Genomic DNA, 25,653 nt, shown 5'->3' with positions numbered 1-25,653 from the left:
GTAGAAGATAAAGAACAAAACAGAACACAGCTGTGCACTGACGGGAAGACGTCCTGGGAGACAGGCAGCCTCAGGCCCCCGCTGCCGCCCCACTCCCGCCGCACTCCCGCCGCGGGCTCAGTTTCCCTGACCAAGGCCACGGAGCCGACTGCGCATGCGGCGCCGGCCAAGTTTGGGCGCCCGGACAGGAACGCAAGCACCTGCCGCGCGCCTCGTCCCGCACGCCCCGCTCTCCCGCCTCAGTGAAACAGGCGAAATCCCCCGCAGTTAGCGCCGCAAAAACTGCGTGTACTTTCAATTACGGTGCTCCGCATCCCCCACCCACGGCCGCATGGCTGTAATATCCGGCAGCTCTCCCGCTTCCAAAGGGAACAGGCAGCTTCCTGAGAAGCCAGACGCAGGCGGAGCGCCAGAGGGGAGAGGGAGAGCGCCCAGAACTTGTGCCCTGACTGCAGCGCCCGCGCCACGTAAGTTCGCTCCTAAACTTGGTTTTGCGCGGCCGTTTCGGCTAACAAACAAGAACAGCACAGGCCCAAGCGCAGGGCAGCGGGAAGGCGGCGGGAGGCCGACGCGGGGAGCTTAGCTCCCGCCGCTCAGCTTGTCCCGAGGACCCGGGCGCCCGCGGGGCGACCCCGGTCGCGCCGCGTCCCGGGAGGCGCCGCAGCCCCTCAGGCGTCACGGGGAGCCGGGCGCGGGAGAAGCACCGGTGCCTGCCGCCTGGGCTGCGGAAGGGGACTGAAGCCTTCCTCCGGCAGGATGGAGGCACCTTCCACTCCCGCCGTTCGTCCCCCAGGGGCGCTGGGTGGCGTCCTCCCTCCTGAGGCGTGTCCTGCCTGCCCCCTGCCGGGCGCCGGGAAAACAGCCTGGATGGCCCTTGTGTCACTGACCACTAACATCCCGGAAGACGACTTCTTGTGTGTGTGTACTATAAACATGTAATATACCGTAGAGTCAGCAGTGGTGTATGGAGTTATTCAATCTCACGCTAATCGATTGTTAAAAATAAGCCTAAGGTTTAAGCGTGTTTATCCTGCACTGTTTATAAATGTGTGTTCCATACACAAACTACATCAGAGTATCTTGTAGTATTTGTTGAAAATATGGATTTGGGGCATTTTTAACCATCATGCGAGATGATTCTTATAGACCATAACTTTTGTAAACCATTGACTAACTCTGTCTAGTAGAACCATCTCATTCTATTTATATAATTTGGATTTAGAATCATCTTAGCTTGGATACCTCAGTCCTGCTTTGCAGCTAAAAAAGTAATAATAATAAGCTTTGTAATCCATATATTCCGCCCCAAAGGTTTTAAAAATATTAAGTCCAAGAAAAGAAATCTGCAATTTGTCCTATAGTACACCAGCAAAACTCTTGCTTTACTCCATATTTTTTAACTCTCTAGCACCTAATGAACTGATTTTTTTTTTTTAAGAAAAGGATTTTTATTTAGCCTAGATTTTTGGTAATGTACACCTGATAGAATGTACTGACACAATAACTCATTGCCTCAGTTGCTAATTACAGAAAAAGTATATTAGCTGTTGAAAATTAGAAGTAATTCATTGACAGCCTATTCATTGTTAGTCTATACAGTTATGGATGAAGAAGGAATTATTATTTTACCCTTAATATTGATAAGAAAATCAAGGCTTGGGGCACCTGAGTGGCTCAGTTGATTGGGCATCTGCCTTAAGCTCAGGTAATGATCCTGGGATCCTGGGTGAGTCCTGCATCAGGCTCCCTGCTGAGCAGGGAATCTGGTTCTCCCTCTCCCTCTGCTCTCCCCCTCCCTCCCTTCCACCCCCTTCCGTTCTCCCACCCCCTCCAGCTCATAAATCTTAGAAAGAAACAAAATCAAGGCTTACCCAGTCCCTTTTTCAAGGTTTCACAGACAGTAGGTGATTTGAACCTTCTAAGTTGAACCTGATAGCCTGACTCCAGATGCTGTGCTGGGACACCCAGAGATGGCTCTGTGCTCCTCCTGCTGGCTCCCCCTGCATCAGTGACCTCCATGTCAGCCCTTCGTGCTGTGCCTCTCTTGCCTGTTCTTCCTTCTCATGAGATGTACCCTTTCCTTGTTTGCATCCTTCCTTGTTTCCTTCGCACTCACATTGACTCTTGGATGAGAGAAGTGTCACTATTTCTGTCCAAAATGGTCCTTCACATGCATTTGGAATTCTATCTCTTCTGTCACCTCAGATACGTACAATGCACCAGCCATGGTTTTAAGTTGTCATAACTGTCATGAATTATTTAATACTCCCAGTGATCTATAATGTAGTTACTATTAGTATTACCACCTTATGAGATTACTCACAGAGGCACAAAGAGATTATGTATTCTTTTCGTGGTCAAACAGAATGGATCCAGTATAGGAACCCAGGCGATCAGGCTGTAAACACAGCATATTATGGTGCCTTTCTTCAGTTGTCACTCTTGTTCCTGCTCTAGTTTTATTTCTACTGGAGCTCACCCCCTCTATTACCAGTGGCTTCAGGCAGCTTTGTATTATAAGCTGAAAGGCCTGGGTATTTGCCATGCAGTTAATAATTTTTTGTTTCTCACAGGAAATAAATGGACAATGTCTAATTTCACAAAATATAGAGACAAAATAGAAAGTTGAGAAGTGTATGCAAAAGCTTTCTTTATCCTGAAGTTATGCTTAGTTGCTCTTTAGTATTTCATTTAGTATCTCAAATGAGGTAAGAGAGTTATTGTTACATGTCAGCAATAGTCTGTCCTGTATGATACAAGATTGTGCTTAAGTATTGTATAAACTTACAACAATGGCACAGGAAGCAGATGCTCAGTCGTGTGGAGGGAGCTCAGCTTTGACTTATAGGCTAAACTTTGGGGCACCTTTGAGCCTGACAGTGTCTTCCACTTGTGCTCCAGGACTGCCTCAGTCACTGTCAAAGGAACACCTCCTTGGATGGAAAGCTGGAAACAGTGGGAACACCACTGCTCAACACTGTTGTAGAAAAAATAAAGGGAGAGTCAAAGCTGCATGATTGATCTCTCTATGTCTCATGAAATGCTCTACTCACTGAAAGGAAAATATTCAAACTTTCCCAGATACGGGATTCTGTCAGATCTGGGCAGAATCTTAAGCATCCACACAACTGGCTCACTTCTCTGTAAGCCTATAAACAAAAATAAAACATTATAAAGCATAGAAATGTCCTTTTCTTCCAGTTTAATAAATTCTGGAACCATATCTTTCTTGTCACTATAAAGGTATTTCTATTTAGTTTTAAGAGAGAGCTCCATTCTTTGCCACTCTCCTCTCATGTTACTCAGGTATCCACCCAGGCTCTTTTCCCCAACAGTTCACTGTTTTCATCAAGCTCACTGATGACCTCCATTATGTCTCTTTCTCAGGGAGACCATCACTGACTACCCTATGTATGAATTCAACCCTAACACCGCATATCCCTATTGCCTGCTTATTTCACACCCTGATAATTTTTCTCTAGAATATTCATCATCATCTAACATTTCATATATTACATGTATCATATAATATGTATGTATATGTTTATATATATATAATTTATATAATATATTTTGCTTATTAGAGGTCTTCTCCTAACAGAACAGAGCTCCATGAGGCAGGAATTTATATCTATTTTGTTCACTGCTGGGTACAGAGCACCTAGAATAATGTCCAGCACATGGCAGGTATACAACACGTATATAAGTTAAATTAATGATTATTCACAACCTAAGAATATGTTTAGTCCTTCTCTTATGTAAACTCCATATATTTAGTCTTTCTGGTCACTTCCTCCCTCTTGATACCCACACCACCTACCCTTCTGAGACACATAGGCTCTTGGAACTCATTTTATGTATTCACCATGTGGGAGATATAAAAACATCCTTGCTGTTTTGATGCATATACTACAACCTCTCATATCTTACTTTACCGATAAATCTTTCTCCTAGTTGCACATCAATTCAAATGAGCAAATGTTTATGTAGTGCCCAGTAGGTGCTGAGAATTGTGGAGGCCTTACCTTCACTGAACTTAGTGTTAAAAGATTCAGATGAACATGACAAAGTATAGGTTGAATGCTTACCAGCCTATAATGCTTTCATTCAGGTCTACACAATTCTATTTAATGTCTATGAGTATATCAGAATTAAATATTTCTAAAAATTTCAACACCCACGAAAAACAGACTCGTGTTTTTCTTTTTGACATTTACCCAGGTGTCCAAGGTAAAAACCAAGGAGTCACTTTAGATGCCTCTTTCTCATTTGAATCCTCCAAGTCATCACACATGCTGTCTCTTCTCATGTTTAACTCTCTCCTGTTGTCATAGTTACCAAATTGTATCTTTTGATTTCTTCTTTCAAGCTATATTAGAGCACCTTTCTTTTACTGGACACTAGGCCATGCATATGTCTATCATGGTATTTCTCTACTTACGCTGCAATCGTGACTATTGCCTGTCTTCTCCAATATACCATAAGCTCTTGAAGTATAATTGTAGTAACTGAACTCTGAGCTGAAGGGATGTGTGGTCATCATGATCAATTATCCATGAGATATGCTTAAAGGAAGGTGACCTAGCCTCCTTCCTCCTTTCTTCTTCTGCTGGTTAGAAGGAACATGTGATGATAAGTCAACTTGTACCATGAAGTGGCATTGTTAAAAGATGGCTAAGCAAGACATAAAAGGAAACTTTGCCCCTGATGACTTTGTGAATTATAATCTTTATCTTTGTAAACTTGTGACAAAGGGTAGTACACTTTCAGCTTTTTAAGCATCGGCTATCTAGGCTTTTCTGTTATTTGTAGAGGAACCAAAGCCTAGCTAATATAGATTCTAAGGCACTTTGAAGGTTGGAACTCTATCTTACTCATTTTTATATCCCCAGCATTGAACATGGCATCAGGCTCATCAATTATATAATGAATTAGATAGTGATTAGGTAATCAATTAGGTAATAAGTTAGACTGGATATCAAAGTTATACCTTTTGTGGGGCACCTGGGTGGCTCAGTGGGTTAAGCCTCTGCCTTCGGCTCAGGTCATGATCTCAGGGTCCTGGGATCCAGCCCCACATTGGGCTCTCTGCTCAGCAGGGAGCCTGCTTCCCCTTCTCCCTCTGCCTGCCTCTCTGCCTACTTGTAATCTCTATCTCTCTGCCAAATAAATAAATAAAATCTTTTTTTAAAAAAGAGTTATACCTTTTACAAAATGTAAGATGAACTGCAGTCTCCAGTGAGACACATACCCTGTAAATAGAGGGGTTGGTCTGGAAATAGATTGGTGGCTTGATGACTGTGCAGGAATAACAGTATCTGTTTAGATCACACTATGTATTATAATGACTTCATACCTAATGAGTCAATAGAGAACCCTGCAGTTTCCCCATCAAGAAACTTACCTATTTGTTAAAAGCGTATTTGAGGAAATTAATTCTGATAGGTTAGATTTTGGAGTAGTTAGTGCAGTGAGATTGCTATTCAACTCTTGCTTTTGCCACTAACTGACCATAAAGCCTCTACCAATCCTTTAACTTAAATATCTGTATTATCATTACTTCATCCAGTAAGAAAAGATAAAATTCTTTAACTTCCAGGGATTTTTTTAAGGAAAAAAAAAGATGTATACATATATGTCTTTTTTCCTTAAAAAATTTTTTAAAAGATTTTATCTATTTATTTGACAGAGAGAGAGAGAGCACAAGTAGGCAGAGCGGCAGGCGGAGAGAAAAGGAGAAGCAGGCTCTCTGCCAATGCGGAGCTTGATCTCAGAACACTGAGATCATGACCTGAGCCAAAGACAGCTGCTTTAACTGACTGAGTCACCAAGGTACCCCACCTTAAAAAAATTTTTACCAAGGCTTTTTATGCAGAGGGATTCCTGAGCAAGAACATTATTTTTAGAGAACTGAATCACTGGAGACAAACAATACATATGTGCCATCATAGATATCGCTAGGGATTATGGGCATGTTAGAAGAAATCTGTGATCTACTGGTGGCAGGCTGTATACTTCTCCCTTAAAAACATACAAAACGTAGGAAGTAGATATGCACGTTCCTTGAATAACCATTAAAGATGACTTTGGGATCTTACATTCTACTGAGAGGCTCTTCTGCATTTCAGGTTACCATGGCATCTGGACCCACCATGACAGAACCCATTTGTCTAGTGGAAAACCACGGAGAGCAGTTGAATGTGAATCGAAAAGCGTTACAGATTCTTGACAAGATTTCTCAGCCTGTGATGGTGGTAGGCATTGTAGGGCAATATCGGACAGGAAAATCCTACCTGTTGAACCGCCTAGTAGGACAGAACCATGGTGAGTGTTGTCCTGGGACCGGAGTCATTTGCTTGGAACCAACGATACTGCAGATTGGTCATGCTCCTCTGATGTCATCTAAAGGAAGAGGCTGACTCTGCCCAATAAAGAAAACTTGTAATATTGACCATCTAATGAACAACCTCAACCCCATTTGTTCATAAAACCTCTTTTCTCCAATAATGAACAGCCATTTTCCACACCCTATTAGAGATCCAAGCCTCCCTCTCCCAACTAATTCCTCTGGATCCCATCCACTCTTCTTAGAAACTCAGCTTCTACTACTACTTCCTTTCTTTCTCCTGTATCACTTCTGCCAAACCTGTAATGTCATTTCAAGAAGCTTCAAATTACTTTAATATTTACTACTTTTGTTAGAAGAGGAAAGGAAGAGAAAAAGGGGGAAATCTTTTTTATCCTATATGTCAATAGAGCTACCATTTTATTTTTCTGCTCCATGTCAAGGCAAAATTTTCATAAGTTATAACCCCTTCTCTCTCTTTTTTTAGCCTTTTCAAATATGTGAAATTTAACACATACAGAAGAGTGCCTAAAACACAGTGTACAATAAAATGAATAAAGTGAACACCTGTGTAATCATGGCTTGAGTCAAGAAATAAATCATTGGTGGGGCATCTGGGTGGCTCAGTTTGGTTAAACATCCAACTCTTGATCTCCACTCAGGTCTTCAGCTCAGGATCATGAGTTCAAGCCCTGTGTTGGCTTGAGCCTAAGTAGGCTTTTATTTTAAGACCTACTTACAATAAAAATTTAAAAAAAAAAAAAGAAAAAGAAAAAGAAATCATTGTCAACACCCAAAGGCCCAAACCATACCCTCTCACACTCTCACTAGTGCTCACCAGTGTTTTGATTTTCATGATACTTATTCCTTTGCTTTTTAAAAATGGTATTATAGTTTATGTTTGTATTTCTAAAACATACTTTATTTTGGACTGCTTTTAAAATTGATATAAATGGAATTTAATCAAGTTCTAGTCTCAGATCACAGCTCCAAATGTGAAAATTTGTCATTCTTTTCCATTCCTGGTCCCCAGCATTTACTCCTAGAACTTGTACCTCTCTTCCCACATAAAAGAATTCCACACCTAAAGAGTCTTGATGGGGGCAGAGACTACCTCCATCCATAGAGGAGAGAACCTACTTTACCAGTCTTGCAGTTGGACATGACATGAAGCTTCAACAGTCATATGACCACCTGCAACTCTGACTCAAGACATGTGATAGACACACTGTGACAGTGCCCATGCATTGGGCACAGGTGGTCTGAGCAGTGTCACAGTATTGTCATGCAGCTATCAGGGGCTGCAGAGATAGCAATCCTAGCCTCAGTGTCCAGTGTCCTCCCTCAGGCGAGTCAGTGCTGTGGACAGTAGCCAGACACTGGCTCTGTGTGCACCTCCATTAAGGTCCAGTGTCGATTCTGCTACTGGCTGTGTAGCCTCAAACCCGTATTGTGGCTTTCCTGGAAATAAAACAAAGTCCCATTTAAAAAAAATTTTTTTTCTTTTCAATTTTTTATTTAAATTCTAGTTAACACACAGTGCTATATTGGTTTCTGGAGTAGAAGTCAGTGATTCATCACTCACATACAACATCCACCGCTCATCACAAGAAGTGCCCTCTTTAATATCCATTTCAATACTCATCACCTATCTAGCCCATCTTTAAGAGTCTCTTAGGGTTTCTTTAAGAGTCTCTTATGGTTTGTTTTCCTCTCTCTTTTTTTTTCCTCCCTCTCATATGTTCACCTGTTTTGTTTCTTTAAATTACACATATGAGTGAAATTATATGGCATTTGTCTTTCTTTGACTGATTTATTTTACTTAGCATAATACATTCTTAGCTTCATCCATGTCCTTGAAAATGGCAAGGAATGAAAGTTTGACTTCTTCCTAGCCCATTCAGATGCCTTTTATTTCTTTGTGTTGTTTAGTTGCTGAGTGGCTAAGGCTTCCGATACTATGTTAAATAATAATGGTAAGAGGGCACATCCTTGTCTTATTCCTGACTATAGGGGAAAGGCTCTCAGTTTTTCCCTATCAAGGGATATTAGCTGTGGGTCTTTCATATATGGCATTTACGATATTGAAGTATGTCTCATCTTTATATACTTTACTGAGGGTTTTTATCAAGAAAGGACACTGTATTTTGTCGAATGCTTTTTTTTTTGGCATCTATTAACAGGATCATATGGTTCTTATCTTTTCTTTTATTAATGTGGTATATCACATCAATTGATTTGTGAATACTAAACCAGCCCTGAAGCCCAGGAATAAATCCCGTTTGGTCATGGTGAATAATTCTTTTAATGTACTCTTGAATTCAATTTGCTGGTGTCATGTTGAAAATTTTTACATCCATGTTCATCAGGGATATTGGTCTGTAATTTTCCTTTTTAGGGGGGTCTTTGTCTGGTTTTGGAATCGAGGTAATGCTGATTACCTGGTAGAATGAGTTTGGAAGTTTTCTTTTTTTTTTTTTTTTTTTTTCTTAAAGATTTTATTTATTTATTTGACAGAGAGAGATCACAAGTAGGCAGAGAGGCAGGCAGAGAGAGGAGGAAGAAGGCTCCCTGCTGAGCAGAGAGCCCAGATGTGGGGCTCGATCCCAGGACCCTGGGATCATGACCTGAGCCGAAGCCAGAGGCTTTAATCCACTGAGCCACCCAGGCGCCCCGAGTTTGGAAGTTTTCTTAAATGGAGTTAAATTTTATGTATTTCTTGAGGTCTTCTTTTGCTCAACAAGAAGTTTTTAAGATTCATCCTTTTTTGTATGTACCTATAATTTATTTCAAGGCATTATAGTAACATTTATCTTTTTTTTTAAAGATTTTATTTATTTGTTTGACAGACAGAGATCACAATTAGTCAGAAAGCAGACAGAGAGAGAGAGAGGAGGAAGCAGACTCCCTGCTAAGCAGAGAGCCCAATGTGAGGTTCGATCCCAGCACCCTGGGATCATAACCTGAGCTGAAGGCAGATGCTTTAACCCACTGAGCCACCCAGGTGTCCCGTAACTTTTATCTTTTATGAACAAAATTGTCTTAGATATTCTTGTAATTTTATCCTGATATATAGGTACACAAACTTCTCATATAATATATCCTGAAGTGGAATTTCTACGTCACAAAGTATTTGTTTCTTTAGGACTTCCAGATAAAATCAATGTCTTTTTCAACTCTCTGTTTAAGTTACATGTTTATTAGTAGCAATTAAGAATTCTCACATCCAAAGAAAAATTTTTGACTTTTACTGTTATGATGACTGCTTGGTTCTATGTCATGTGCCTCACTATAAGTAAGGTTGAGTATCCTTTCACATATTATTTGCCCTTTGTAATTCCTATTTTGTTAAATGCCTGTTGAAGTCTTTTTAAAAAATTGTAATTGGATTGTCTTGTTTAGTTCTTACTGATTTTTAGGAGAACCTGCCTCTGGCCCCATTAGTCATTAGTCATTTATTTCTATGTAGACCATGCAGCCCTGGTTTTCCAAATATCTTACCTCCTCTCTGGCTCAGCAGCAGTAGGTGCTGAACTTCAGTCCACTAAACTCTAAGCATCCCCATACATCCATGTTGCTTTCTTCTCTTCTCTTGCAGGCTTCCTCCTGGGTTCCACAGTGAGGTCTAAAACCAAAGGTATTTGGATGTGGTGTGTACCCCACCCCTCCAAGCTGAACCACACCCTGGTCCTTCTGGACACTGAAGGTCTAGGTAATATAGAAAAGGTAAGGCAAAGTCATGGGGGAATCTTGACTCTACTTTTCATTTACTACCTCAATTCAAGTTCTATTACCTATTCTTAAAAACTCTAAGCCCAAGTATGAAAATGAGAATATATTTCTCCCTGAACTTACTTTTCTGGTCACCTCAAGTATTGGGGTATATAATAACAACATCTTCTTACTTTTAACAGTTGGATAAACATACAGTTTAGTAAATACTTAACCAAACAGCTGAATTCCCGTGTTCTGTACTAAGTACTACAGATACTGCAGCAAATAGGGCAAATGCCTAGAGCTTAACTGCAAGAGACAACATGTACACAGTGTGATCAGTATGGGGAACCATGCATAGATGTAGGCACCTAATCCAATCATATGGCTTCGAGAAAGCTTCCTGGAAGAAATAATATCTAAACTGTAACCCATGAAGTCAGTGGGACCTAGCAGTTCAAGTATATGGATGTGATGGATTTAGAAGTAGGGGATGTAGGGCGCCTGGGTGGCTCAGTGGGTTAAGCCTCTGCCTTCGGCTCAGGTCATGATCCTAGGGTCTTGGGATCAAGCCCCGCATCTGGCTCTCTGCTCAGCAGGAAATCTGCTTCCCTCCCCCACCGCACCCCCTGCCTGCCTCTCTGCCTAGTTGTGATCTCCGTCAAATAAATAAATAAAATCTTTAAAATAAAAAAAAAAGAAGTAAAAGAAGTAGGAGATATGAAATAGGGTTTCAGTAAAGTAATTTATTTAAATCCTCTTCAGACGAAGTTTAAATCCTATGCCAGGAGCATTCATGAAGGGTTTTAGTTCAAGTCTCTGGTTTTAGAGATTACTTCTTCTCTGACTTATATAAGAGAATGACCTTGACCCACTGAAATTATCTTACCTGATATAATCTTACATATTTTCTCTTTATACTATTAAGTGAAACAAATTGTTTCTCCTTATTTTACATTACTCTGAGCCTATATTCAAAGTAGCATTGGTAAATATCTGGCTTCTATAAATGTGGGGAGAGAGTATTCAGAGATTCTGTGCTCAGTTTTAAAGCTCTTGACAGTAAATTCAGTATAAAAGCAAAATGATTCTCTTGATGTTGAAAACGATTGTTATTTGGCCCAAATCCTGCTTTAAAAAAAAAAAAAAAAAAAGCAATCTACGTTGGATACTTTCAGGGACAATAAGGACTTGAGGAAATAGTTTTTTTCCCAAAAATATGAAAAGTTTTCTAGTCTTCCAGATCAAATCTGATAACTATAGAATCTAGATACTGCATTTGTACAAGGCAACAGGATACCCTGTGTTGTAAACTGCTGATGGCAGCAGAACCAGTGGCTAACACTAAAATTGTGGAATGCTTTGAGATATCTGACTCTGTTTTCCTGGTCTTCAAAGAATTTCAGGTCTTTCCCTGAATGTTGGTTCCAGTTTTGCCCTCCATATCCAAGACCCCATAGTGACCCCATAGTCACTTCTTGCTCTGAAGTTGCACGATTCTTTTTTCTATTTGAGAGATTATAAGCTTGGTTGTCTTTATCTGCCCCTTCTTAAGTCATCTTAAGTACAGTAACTTTTGCATCCATACAGCCAAATGCAGTGTCTGGCGTTTTGTAGGTGCCTAAAGAGTAGTTGTAGAATTTTTTTGAATAACATTTGTGTTGCAAATACAGATAATATGAAAAAGAATTTGATAGAGGAATAATTGCTCACATTATTGTATGTCTGCTGTATTCTAGGGACTGCATAGACATTTTACCCATATTGACAATGTCATTTACTTCTTTTAATAGCTAAGATACTGAGGCCCTGAGAGGGTACTATGTTAACACTAAAAATGAGGTTGAATTTATTATTGTCTTCAAAACTTGTGTTCTTTGTCTTAAGATTTCAGCAATATATAGTAACAAAATAATAAATGAAAAACTGAATGAATGAATAAGTGAATGGGTGAGTAAATAGCAGCCTTCTAAGTCCCTTGTCTAATGTGCTTTCTAGGTCGACTCCAAGAATGACTCATGGATCTTTGCCCTGACGGTGCTTCTGAGCAGCACCTTGATCTACAACAGCATGGGCACCATCAACCACCAGGCCCTGGAGCAGCTGCAGTATCCTTTCAGGGATCAAACCACCAAATTTCATTGAGTTTACAGGAATTGCCATTCTCAACTGAGACTGTCATCTTTTCTGTGACTTAATTGTCATGATTGCAGAAGGGAGTGAGAGGGACCCAGAATAAAAATTAGTGCTTATAACATTTATTTCTATCTGAGATCTGGAAATTGTGATGTAAAGTACTTGTTCCTTAGCTAAGTTCCTAGCTATGTGACTGAACTATCACAGCTAATCAGGGCGAAGTCATCCTCAAAGTTCAGTGGGGTAGACGACTCTGCCAACTTTGTGAGTTTCTTTCCAGATTTTATTTGGGCTCTACGAGATTTCACACTGGAAATGAAGATAAATGGACTCTTCATAACTGAAGATGAGTACCTGGAGGATGCCTTGAAGCTGCTTCCAGGTCTCAGAGTATGGCTTAAATGGTGGCAGGTTTTTTAATGATGGGATCAACTGAGCCCTGTCATTCAGCATTTGACATAAATGTTTATTTGAATTTGGACTGAAGCCAGTGCTAATGGTGATTGGGCTTTGTGGGTTATTATTACTTTAAAGTCTTTAGTAATTGGAGCTTAAGCTCATTAAAAAAATTCGGGACCCAATATTAGATAATTTAATGCTAATTAATACCATGAAAAAATATTTCCAGATTTCAATCAGTGCTATAACTTCTTTTTTTTTTCACATGGTTATAAGTGTCATTTTTTAAAAAGATTTTATTTATTTATTTGACAGAGATCACATGTAGGCAGAGAGGCAGGCAAGAGAAAGAGAGAGGGAAGAGAGAGAGAGGGAAGAAGGCTCCCTGCTGAGTCCCTGCTGCGGGACTCGATCACAGGACCCTGAGATCATGACCTGAGCAGCGGCTTAACCCATTGAGCCACCCAGGTGCCCCATTGCTATAACTTCTTGAGGCCCACATACTTTTGTGGCTTGTTAAGTGTTCTTCCTTTTTTTTATTGGAAAAAGAAAAAATAGTTCATCAGATTGGAAATTGCTAAACAAAATCACATTGAAATCAATTACTTATTTTTAAAATGTATTTCAATAGTAATAATAATATAGTAATCAAAATGGTAGAATAGTATATTTTAATAGTGTTAGCTGATTAATAGATTATCTGATCTAATTTATCTGATTAATAGGTTATCTGATCTAATATTTGGGCCTGAATTTCTTTAGTGAGCTTAGCTCCAATTGCTAGAGATTTTAAAGTAATAAATAAAGTTATAATATTTAATAATTGTATATTACTAGCACCTGTAGAGTTATATTCTCCACAGAAAGGATATTTGCAAGCTAAAAGGTCCAGAAAAAGTGTTGACACATCTTTCCTGTAAAGCTGTCAGACCTTCATGTTACCTTCCTTATAACATCATCCTTTTCACTTTGTAGCCTTACACAATATTCTATTTTTATATTATAAATTTGTTACATGTATTTAGCAAAGTGGATAATAGAAGATATCTATAGGGATAGGGAACATCCGTTTTTATTTACTAATTTTATTTAGCTGATATGTGCTACAGAATTGCTCTGTAAGGTCCTGTGAAGTCTGAATCGATCTAATATAGGGAAATGATGAGGTCTCAAATTACATTTAGATTAAAATATACTTTAGAGATTTCAGTTAAAGGAATCTCTAAACATATTTGTGGTGTGACATATTTTTGGCTTATGCTTATAAAAATTTTTCTTTATTGACCTGGATATCATCTATTTTCTTCCTGACATTTTCCCCAGCAAAGTGTTACCCTTTTGTTCTGGCATCACGTTAAAGCCCATATTTCATTTTTGACATGGAAAAGTACTTCTGACCTCCTTTTAAATTATAGTTGACACATAGTGTTGCATTAGTTACAGGTGTAGAAAATAGTGATTTGACAACTCTGTACATTATGCTGTGCTTACCACAAGTGTAGCTACCATCTGTCACCAAACAACACTGTAACAATATCATTGATTATATTCCATTCTATACCTTTCTAACTCTGTCTTCATTCCTTAACTGGAAGGCTGTACCTCCCACTCCCCTTCACCCATTTTACTCATCCCCCACCACCATCCTTTCTGCAACCACCAGTTTGTTCTCTATATTTATGGCCCTCTGACTTTTTTTCTTAGTCATTCAATAAACATTAGATACGTAATCCATGGGACCCCAAAAAAATGCTAGGGAAACTAGCATAAGTTTATTGACTTGTGCTGAATGCCTCCCATTCCTCTCCTGAAGTACTTCCCTGACTCTTAGCTCTGTTCAGAAAGGAATTTTCCGTGACTTTGGTAAATTGGCACAATTTCGATTTACAAAGCTCATGATTAGAATAAAGGAGATTCACAGGCACAGGAACTGCCATAATGCAAAGATGCCTGGAAATGAAAGTTCTGACTCCCTTACCTAAAGGTGACCTTTCAGTGATCAGTTTTTTTTTCCACTTTTGCAGGCACAAATCCCAAAATCCAGAATTCCAACATGCCCAGAGAGTGTATCAGGCAGTTCTTTCCAAAACGGAAGTGCTTCGTCTTTGACCGGCCTACAAGTGACAGAAATCTCTTATTCCATCTTGAGAAGGTGCCAGAAGACAAGCTAGACAGTGCTTTCCAGGAGCAATCAAAGAAATTCTGTACCTATATTTTCAATCATACAAAGACCAAGACCCTAAGAGAGGGAATCACTGTCACTGGGAGACGTGAGTCACCTTTGTCCCAAAGTATGTCTCTGTGTCAGTGTGTGGTGGAGCTTTGATGAGAGGCTGGATTTGTCGGTAATTTTGTTTACATCTGTGTGTAACTATGGAGAAGCAGATGTTCATGGCCTGAAAAGAAATCCATGTGTGTTTACTCATTAAAGTCTCCCTGTGTGAGGGTCTGCTGAGACCTGATATACCTCAGGAACATAAGCCACCAATCCTAAGAAGACAAGATGGTGTTAAAAAGAAGACATCTGTATATTGAGAAATCCTATGGGATAACATCTTGTCTTGAAGGAGATAGCAGGTTATTTTGTAAATTTACATGAGTCAGGTCATAAAGAGCAAGCTATGAGTTCCTGCAAGACCACTGAGAAACAGAATTATGTGTCATCTTATGTGTAGGGCAGGCTCCGTGGGCATGTAACTTACGCAGTCCTATGGTATCCTGTGTGGAGATGGACCCATACTTGCTTTAAGATTCTCTATCCTTGTTTTGAATTCTAAATCATGTTCAACTAGGAGTTCACATTTTTGTTTTGTACCGGGGCACACACATTATGCATCTGGTCTTGTTTGTGTCTATTACTTCACCTATGTAATCTATTCCTTTACATTCTCATGAATGGGGGTACACAGGTGCATATTGTATAGTTGGTAATTTAAGTTGTGCTGTGACAAAATGGAGAACAATAAGAGAAAAAACAGGAAAACAATAATCCTGTTAGAAAGGAATAGATTCCCAAAAGGAGAAAATAACATTTTCCTTGTAAATAAGATGGGGCTTTTTGTGATCTTAGAATGATGCCTCATAAAAACTATAAGCTACTGATTGAGACCTTGGTATTTATGCTCAAATTCCCTGGCTTATATAGGGCTGGGGACTCTGTTGAAAGCCTATGTGGATGCCATCAAGAAAGGAGCAGTTCCTTGCTTGGAGAACGTGGTGACAACTCTGGCTCAGCGTGAGAACTCAGTGGCCGTGCAGAAGGCAGCTGACCACTACAGAGAGCAGATGGCCCAGCGACTGAGGCTCCCCACAGACACACTTCAGGAGCTGTTGGATGTACATGCACACTGTGAGAGGGAAGCCATTGCAGTGTTCATGGAGTATTCCTTCAAAGACGACAAGCGGGAGTTCCAGAAAAAACTTATGGTAATTGTCTTAGCATTTAGCACTCCTGATTTCTCTCCTTTGGAAATCATGCTTAGAGCCTATATATTTTTTATCAAATAGTTCATCTCTTCATCCTGGTTAAAGGAGCCTGGATTGAGGTACCTGGGTGGCTCAGTAGGTTAAGCCTCTACCTTCAGCTCAGGTCATGATCTCAGGGTCCAGAGATCGAGCCCCACATCGGGCTCTCTACTCAGTGGGGAGCCTGCTTCCCCCCTCTCTCTGCCTGTCTCTCTTCCTACTTGTGATTTCTGTCAAATAAATAAATAAAATCTTTAAAAAAATAAAGGCGCCTGGATTGTTGTGAGACAGAGCTATACAGGCTATAGATTACTATAGCCTTTTACTATAACATAGTATAACTATAACATAGCCTTTTACTATAACATAGACATTTTATTAATTTTCTGCTGCATTAAAAATTTCCATGAGGGGTGCCTGGGTGGCTCAGTTGGTTAATCATCTGTCTTTGGCTCAGGTCATAATCCCAGGTCCTGGGATCAAGCCCCAGGTCAGGCTCCCTGCTGTGCAGGGAGCTTGCTTCTCCCTCTGCCACTTCCCCTGCTTGTGCTCTCTCAATCTCCTCTGAGGAAACTCTACTTCAAGGCACAATTCAACTTTCTCTTTTTCATTGTTGATGGTTGGGTCACTGTTAACCATACTACAGCAGAAGTAAAATTGGAGTTTATATCTTACAACCCCATCATTTTATAGATGATAAGCCTGAATCCAAGAGAGTTAATGGGCTTTTGACAAGTAACAAAGAGAATCAATCAGAACTAGGACTAAAAGTCTCTGGGGATGCTGGGGTGGCTCAGTTGGTTGAGTGTCTGACTCTTGATTTTGGCTTAGGTAGTGATTTCAGGTTTGAGGAACTGAGCTCCCCACAGGGCTCTGTGTTCAGCAGGGAGGCTGCTAGAGATTCTTTCTCTCTCCTCCTCCCTCTGCCCCTTCTCCAACTTGCATACGTGTTCTTTCTCTATCTCTCAAATAAATAAATTTTTAAAAGAAAGAGAGAGAGAAAGAACGAACGAACTAGGACTAAAAGACTCTTGACTCCTGGTCCATTCCATGTTCCAGTCTACTCATAGGTGATCATGATGCTTTTCCTAAGAGGATGACATTGGACTTTCCCTCCTAACAGCTCCTTTCTAATTGATTTTTCCATAATTTCCCTGGCAGGAGACCATAGAGGAAATAAAGGAAGATTTCTTGCTGCAGAATGAAGATGCATCTGTCCAATATTGCCAGGCACAGCTTAAGCAACTTTCAGAGTCCTTGATGAAAAGCATTTCAAGAGGAACTTTCTGTGTTCCTGGAGGATATCATCTTTACTTAGAAGAAAAGGAAAAGGTTGAATGGGACTATAACCAAGTGCACAGGAAAGGGGTTAAGGTGAGGAGTAAGGAGAGAAGGGTGGTTGTCAAAATCCTAGAGTCAAAGGGTGTTGCTTTTTCTGAAAATGTAAGATCACAGCACCATTTTAAGGGAGAAAGCAGAGCATGGCCATATCGCCATCCTTTTAGTTTTTATCCACAATTAGTTATATGTTGTTGAAGAGATTAGAAATATTTCTTCCCAAGAAACGGTGTAGAATTGGGAATTCTGGATTAAAGAGAACAATTTTTCTTTATCAAACAATGTGATCATTTCTTTGCTTAGTATAGAGGATACAAAGAGTAAAGATAACAATCTTTGTTCCAAGATGTCTTCTTTATTTGAAGACAAATAATTGGGTAATTGTATGATTATCATACATTCATGAACAGATAGTGAAAATAATGGTAATGATTATGATGACAATAAAAATGATTTTAATAAGGCTAACATATACCATGCATATAGTAAGTAACCCATAGATAGGTACTTTCGTTGGACTGTCAATTTAATGCTCAGAATATTATTATAATTTAGATACTATAGTTACGCAGTCAAGAAATGTGTTGTACAAAGAAGTAAACAAGTTGCCCAAAGTCATACTACCAGCAAGTGGGAGAGCTGGTAGGGCAGCTCAGAGTAATTGGCTATCTTCAAAACTGGAAATGTGGCTTGGCAAAGCACCCTGTAAGAGGAGTAAGAGATATAAGATGCAAGTATCCATAAATGTTATCCTAGTTAAGAAAGGGTAGATAAGCATCCTTTCTGTCAGAAAAGAGATTGAGCAAATGTTTGAGAAAACAGGGGTCCCTGTTTATACATGCACAGAAATCTGGTTGGCTGTACTTAGGGTAGATAGTGGAAGGCCTCCCTGGAGAGAAAGATGGAGTGCTAGGAAGGAGGCCACAATAGAAGGTTTCAGGTATCCCAAAAGAACTCAGAATTTATATTGGACCCATGGAAGGAAAGTTAGTAAAGGATATCTAAGCAAATACAAAACTTACAAGGCCAGGTTTATGACTTCATAGAATGATAATTTCCCTGAAAAGACAAGATCTTTGTTACATGACATGTCTCTCCTTGTTTCTTCAGGCAAATGAAGTTCTCCAGCACTTCTTACAGAACCAGGTGGCAGTGGAGAACTCCATCCTTCAGGGAGATGTTGTCCTCACCTATCAGGAGAAGGCCCTAGCAGGTACAGGTGCAGGGTCGAGCTCATAGCAGAGTGGGTAGGTTTCTGCACTAACTTCAGACATAGATGAGAGCAAAACCTTCCTGAAACAAAGAGCTTCCTCTCTTTCTGTGAAACAGCACTGCTAAGTATAACAATAGGAGCTGGCTTTTTAAATCTGTCAGCCAAGGAGGGTCATCTCGATCACATTCTAAAATGTGCTCTTGGTAACCCACATAGTTCAGAGGTTTCTCAGCTACCTTTTCAGAGTCAGTTTGGTATCTCTACTGAGGAGGTGAGAATCAGATCTGACTTTTGTTTTCTTCTCTCTCTAAAACATTTGTGGAACAGCTGAGTCAGCTTTGAAGGAGGCAGCTGAGAAGGAAGTGGAGCTTCTAAGTCAGAAATACAAGGAGCAACAGCAAAAACTGGAGGCGCAAGAGAGAAGCTTCAAGGAAAATATAGAGCAACTGAGAGATAAGTTGGAAAGAGAAAGAGAAAGCCTTCAGATGGAGCAGGAAAAAATGTTGAATCACAAGCTGAAGGTATGTCTGCACAGAGCCTGGGCAGTGCCCAATGGACAATGCTATGGTTCCTCAGGAGAAGGGCCAAAAGTAATTAAAATTATGATCCCAAGGAGAACCATAAAGACATGATTCATTGAAACCTCAGATCCGTCTGGACCCTACTGAGGCCCTTAAGCCCACAAACTCCAGTGCCTTATGTAGCGTGAGAATTTGTCATGTGCAATTAACATCCCTGAGGCTGCTGGGCTGCTCTTTGTGGTGATTGTTAGGGTGATCTCATTGGGCCCCAGTTAAATAGGGCCTCAGTCCACTAGTCCTTAGGATTCTTGATTGAACCATCAAACAGACCTGTAAGAACTCCATCTTGTCTTAAAAGTATCAGATTAGACTTGAAATACAGGATTCCAAAAGCTCTAAAATGTATTACATTTGTTTCCAGATATGTGTGAGTTATCCTACAAAGCACAGAGGAAAGTTAATTCTTCAGCTCAACCTGGCACTTGATAAGCAGCAATCTAGAGGGGGGCAGCAGTTTCCATTATCTGTTAGACGTGTGTGTTCATGCTGCCTCAGTGGGACTGAAAAATAATTAGAATTAATCCTACATCAGTCGGAAGGGCATCCTCAGTGCTGGAACTCCTCTTAAGAGGATAGTTCTCAGGTCTGACCTAGCCTGACCCCACTCCCCTCGTAGTGAGGTGGTGTTGAGGGACTCCTGGGAAGGTGTAAACCATGGATACTCCCACTCTCCAGGACAGACCCATCGAAAAGCACTCTCAGGTGATAGAACAGTAGACACAGTGCTTCAGAGCTGGAACTGTTGAACTCAAAACCCTTACTTTTGGTAATAGAGGATTTTCAAAAGTGGACTCCTTCTCTTTTATAGATCCAAGAAGAACTTCTTAATGAAGGATTCCTACAGAAATCTGAGGACTTGCATACAGAGATACAGCTACTAAAAAAAGAGATTGCAGCGGGTAATGAAAATAAATATTCATTGGATCTATGGGTCTTTGATTTGATTGGTAAAGTATTAGGTGAAGAAATGCCAGATCTAGTGAGCTATGTGGTGTGGGGATGAAGATTGTGGGCTCAAAATGACATAGGCCCAGAATTCCTTGAGGGGTTTCTGCGAAGCTCTGACTTACTTTGGAAGCATGTGTCATATTAGTTTATTTAACATAAGTTTAAAGATAAACTGTGATTATCAATGATTACCAAGGTGTGACATACAAAAGTCAGACTTAATTTTGATCAAATTAAGGAAATAGTAAACAAGATTGTAAAAGAGAAGTGTAAAAAAAAAGCCAGATTTGCAGTTGCAGCTAAACAAAATACTGCAAAATAAAATCATCAGACCTGATTGTTGCTTTCTTCTCTCTAAGGTGCTAAGCAGGCTAAGGAGGAGGCATCTGGGAAGAAACTGGAGCTGCTAAGATGGAAATACAAGGAGCAACAGCAAAAACTGGAGATTCAAGAGAGAAGCTTCAAGGAAAACTTAGCCCAACTGAGAGAGAAGTTGGAAAGAGAAAGTGAAAACTTTCAGAGGGAACAGGAAAAAACGTTGAAGCACAAGCTAACGGTAAATCTGCACAGAGCCTGGGCAGTGCCCAAGGGACAATGCTGTGCTTCCTCAGGAGAAGGACCAAAACTAATAAAAACCATGACCGCATGGGGAATCATAAAGACATATGATTCACTTAATGCCTCAGATCCATCTGGATCCTGCTGAGGTCCTTAAATCCACAAGACTCTAACCCTTTCTATAGTGTTAGTCTTTGAGGTGAACAAATGGCACCCCCAGATTGCTAGACTGCTGTTTATAGTGACTATAGTATGCTTTCATAATGCCTGGAGTGAGTAGGACGTTAGTCCTATAATCCTTAGGTTACTAGTACAACCATCAGATATATCTAAAATCGATCCTCTGGGTTTTGTGTATCAGATTATGCTTGATGGGAAATACAAAATCCAGAAAGCCCTATAACTTGATGCATTTGTTTCCAGATCTGTGTGAATTACTCTGTAAACTATAAGGAAACGGTATTCCTTATTTCAGCATGCAACCTGATAGCCTGTTTTCTACACATTGTTAGCAATTCCCATTTTTGTAGATGGCAGCCATGCTGCCTGAAGTAGAACTGAGAATTAGTTAGAATCAAACCTACGTTCTCTCCCAAAAGGCATCATTAGAACTGGAACACATGTCTGTGATAGTTCTCAGTCTTGACTTAGCCCCAACATTTCCCCACCCTCAGCAAGATGATCCTGAGCAAATCATAGGAAGTTATAAGCCACAGATAGTCTTACCATAAGGGTCAGAACATGGAAATACTGAAAAATTCCATAAAAGAGCACTACAACAATAAAGAAGTGGATGGATATGCTTAGCTTAGCTACCAGTGTTAAATACAAAACCCAACTTGATAACTAGGAATTTTCAAAAGTGAACTCTCCCTTTTATAAGTCTAAGATAAAATGCTTATTAAAGGATTTAAAATTCTCAGATTACAAACAAAATAGACTCAGAATTCCTATTAGGAAATTATAAAATGAGGCTTCTTTTGTTATGCTGTGACTCATTTTTTAGATATATGTATCATGTTAGTTTCACTTAACAAAAGTTTAAAAAGTGATTACCTAAATATAGGAAGGCCTTACACAGACAAGACAAACTTACTATTGATTAAATTAATTTGAACGAGTGAGAAGCAGGTTAAAAGATGCAATGGAAAAAAAGACCAAATTTGCAGTAACATCAAAATGATATGATACTGCAGAATAAACTTATCATGAAGTATGTAAAGTTTATATGAAGAAAATTTTTAAGTGCTATATAAGATACGAACATTGACAGAAATTAAAATGTCAATATTATTTAACTTAATATGTGCATTTAATTTGATCCAAAACACACATCAAACATAATTTTTCATAAAGTAGAAAAATTAATTCTAAAGTTTTTATGGAAAGCCACAAACAAATATATCCAGTGCAATCCTGAAAAAGAGACAAATGAAAGGGAACTAGCTTTAGCCACATGTCAAAACACCCCAACAATTAGCACTGTGGTACTAACATCTGAATATTGTAACAACCACAAAACAGACTTGAAAAATCAGTGCAAAGTCATGAGAAAATTGAACAGATGATAATTTAGGTGTATTCTTTTGTGAAGGAACATGGAATATTCAGTAAATGGTGTTTGAACTATAGGTAGCCAACTGAAAAAGAAAAGTTGAGGTCTCATTTGCAAGTAAATTTCCGATGGTTCAAAGATATAAACATGAAAAAATATACCGTAAAATTAAATAATAGGGGGCAGTTAAAAAAATAATATTGAAGTCGATAGAACTTTCCTAAGTATGACATAATGGAAATAAATAAAATATGTTTTGCTTTTTCTCTTTGTAGTTGACGCACAATGTTACATTAGTTTCAGTTATATAATATCATGATTTCTCAAGGGTTTTTGTTTTTTTTTTAAGATTTTATTTATTTATTTGAGAGCAAGAGAGAGCGCAAGAAGGGGAGGATCAGAGGGAGAAGCAGACTCCCTGCTGAGCAGAGAGTCCAATGCGGGGCTCAATCCCAGGACTCCAGGATCATGACCTGATCTGAAGTCAGTTGCTTAACCAACTGAGCCACTCAGGCATCCATGATTCTCAAGTCTATACACTGTGCTATACTCACCACAAGACTAGCAAGCATCTGTCACCATACATTGCTATTAAAATATCATGGACTATATTCCCTATGCTGTACCTTTAATTCCCTTGACTTATTCATTCCATAACTGGAAGCTTGTATCTCCCACTCTTCACCTATTTTGTCCAGTCCCCACCCCCTTCACTCTGGTAACTGTCAGTTTGTTTTCTGTATTTTACAGATCTGGTTCTGCTTTTTGTTTGTTTATTCATCTGTTTTTTTAGATTTTACTTAGGAGTGAAATAAAATCAAAACCTCCTTGAGATATTACCTCACACCTGTCAGAATGACTAGAATCAAAAAGACAAGAAATAACAAGCGTTGGCAAGGATGTAGAGAAAAAAGAACCCTCATACACTGTGGTGGGAATGTAAATTGCTACAACCATTATGGAAACAATATGGAGGTTCCTTAAAAAATTAAGAATAGAAACACCATATAATGCAATAATTCCACTTCAGAGTATTTACCCAAAGAAAACAAAAACACTAATTCAAAAAGAAATATGCCCCACTATGTTTCTTGCAGCGTAATTTACAATAGTAAAGATATGGAAGCAATCTAAGTGTCCATTGATAGATGAATGGTAAGGAAGTTGTGGTATACATATACAATGGCATATTACACAGCCATTAAAAAGGATGAAATATCACCATTTGAGACAACCTGGATGGACCTAGACAGTATTATGCTAAGTGAAATAAGTCAGACTGAGATAAAAGAAAATACTGATAAATTTGACTATCAGCTATCTAAGAAAAAAATGTTCTTCATTGAAAACCATAAGCATATATATTGGCTAATTGGATTTAAATAAAACAAAAAGTAAAAAAGAAAAACATGAGCAAAGTAAAAATACAAATGGCAAAATGAAGAATACATTTTAATATATATCAGAAAAAATGATATAATTTCTTTAAGCCATTTTCTTTTTCTCACAGCTTCTTTAAAGTAGTGAGGAAAAAAACAGCCATGTCCCCAAAATGGACAAATATGTTAGAAGAAATGAAATATATTCAACTTTGCTAATAATAAGAGATGTGCAAAATAAAGTTATGAGGCTCCTGTTTCATCTTTAAGATTAGCAAAGAAAAACACCTTTGGTCCTAGGTTGCCAAGGATTTGGAGAAATAGAAAATCTCCCATATTTTCTAGTAGGTGGAAATTGAAACAATTCTATATCAAAGTATTAAATGTACATACCTTTGATCCAGCAAGTTCAAATTTAGGAATTTAACTTATAATTGTCCATGTGCCAAATGTCATACATACTAGGGTATATGTTGTAGCACTTGTGTATGGCAAAAAAATCAGAAAAAAATACCTCTCTGTTGGGTACTGGCAATAGAAATCATGGAGCATTTGTACAAAAGAATATTCTAGAGTCACTTCAATGGAAGGGAAAACTCTATTTGTACTAATATGAGAAAATCTCCAGATTTAGCATAAAGTGAAAAAACAAAGATGCAGACAGTATATATAGTTGCTACAAGTAAATTTAAATATAATGAATAGATACATCTATTTTATCTGTCTCACAAAGAATACGGAATGGTCACAACTGAGGATGGACCTGGGTAGCTGACATGAGGCTTGAGAGATGGCCAACTTTACATCATATATCCTCTTCCATGCCTCTTCCATTTTATAGAGTATATATTTTTATGTATTTAGAAATGAAGATGAAATTACTAAAATTAAAACTAAAATAATAATAGAAATAGAATGGGAATAGAAAGAAAAAATAAAATAAAGAAATAGAAAGGGAAAAATTAATGACAGGATGGGAGCGTTTATGCTCCTTGAAATAACATACTCAATGCAATAGAAGTGCTGATTACAACAGGGAACTGGAAACCATAATATAATGCATCCTAATCTTGTTTTAATTATGACCTTTCAGTATTCCAGTTTCTAATTTTTTTCCTTTTTTTTTTCCAGAGGTATAGTTGACATATAACATTATATTAGTTTTGGGTTTACAATATAATGACTCAACTTTTGTATACACTGGGAAATGATCACCACAAGTCTAGTTACCATGCATCACCATGCAAATTTATAATTCTTTTCCTTGTGATGAAAACTTAAGATTACTCTCTTAGTAACTTTGAAATGTGTATTACAATACTGAGGGCCATTTGTATGTCTTCTTTGGAGAAGTATCTGTTCATGTCTTCTGCCCATTTCTTGACTGGGTTGTTTTTTCGGGTGTTGAGTTTGGTAAGTTCTTTATAGAGCTTGGATACCAGCCATTTATCTATTATGTCATTTGCAAATATCTTCTCCCATTCTGTAGGTTGGCTTTTAGTTTTGTTGACTGTTTCCTTTGCTGTAAAAAAGCTTTTTAGCTTGATGAAGTCCCAGTAGTTCATTTTTGCTTTTGTTTCCCTTGCCTTTAGAGCCACGTCTTGCAAGAAGTTGCTGCGGCCGAGGTCAAAGAAATGGCTGCCTGTGTTCTCCTCTAGGATTCTGATGGATTCCTGCTTCACATTTAGATGTTTCATCCACTTTGAGTTTATCTTTGTGTGTGATATAAGAGAATGGTTCAGTTTCATTCTTCTGCATATGACTCTCCAATTTTCCCAACACCATTTATTGAAGAGACTGTCTCTCTCCCATTGGATATTCTTTCCAATATGTTCATCTTTCCAAGATAGGTTGAACATAGAGTTGAGGGTCCATTTCTGGGTTCTCTATTTTGTTCCATTGACCTATGTGTCTGTTTTTGTGCCAGTACCATACTGTCTTGATGATTACAGCTTTGTAATACAGCTCGAAGTCCAGAACTGTGATGCCTCAAGCTGTGATTTTCTTTTTCAACATTCCTT

At 39.0% G+C, this 25,653-nt stretch overlaps 1 protein-coding gene across 1 annotated transcript; it reads left to right on the top strand.

The window, feature by feature from the left end:
* Nucleotides 1–361: 361 nt before the first annotated feature.
* Nucleotides 362–25,290, top strand: LOC116873443 (guanylate-binding protein 4-like). Its single transcript, XM_032867268.1, has 13 exons — nt 362–467; nt 6,129–6,324; nt 9,945–10,072; nt 12,059–12,168; nt 12,382–12,578; nt 14,620–14,865; nt 15,741–16,021; nt 17,222–17,434; nt 18,509–18,611; nt 18,939–19,132; nt 20,001–20,091; nt 20,500–20,696; nt 25,225–25,290. Exons 2-13 carry the CDS (start codon nt 6,135–6,137, stop codon nt 25,288–25,290), a joined length of 2,016 nt encoding a protein of 671 aa, XP_032723159.1. The 5' UTR covers nt 362–467; nt 6,129–6,134.
* The last annotated feature ends 363 nt before the right edge of the window (nt 25,291–25,653 follow it).

The sequence above is a fragment of the Lontra canadensis genome, unplaced genomic scaffold (genome assembly GCF_010015895.1).
Source record: "Lontra canadensis isolate GAN:19392208 unplaced genomic scaffold, GSC_riverotter_1.0 scaffold33, whole genome shotgun sequence".
NCBI classification, from domain to species: domain Eukaryota; kingdom Metazoa; phylum Chordata; class Mammalia; order Carnivora; family Mustelidae; genus Lontra; species Lontra canadensis.
This window is presented reverse-complemented; position numbering and strand designations above follow the sequence as displayed.

What these genes read in the sequence shown, in the direction of transcription:
- LOC116873443 (XM_032867268.1), top strand. Translation starts at nt 6,135, where the DNA reads ATGGCATCTGGACCCACCATGACAGAACCCATTTGTCTAGTGGAAAAC. An exon ending in GTCTAGGTAATATAGAAAAG is followed by an intron (nt 10,073 to 12,058) that starts GTAAGGCAAAGT and finishes TGTGCTTTCTAG; the next exon opens with GTCGACTCCAAGAATGACTC. An exon ending in AGTTCCAGAAAAAACTTATG is followed by an intron (nt 16,022 to 17,221) that starts GTAATTGTCTTA and finishes TTTCCCTGGCAG; the next exon opens with GAGACCATAGAGGAAATAAA.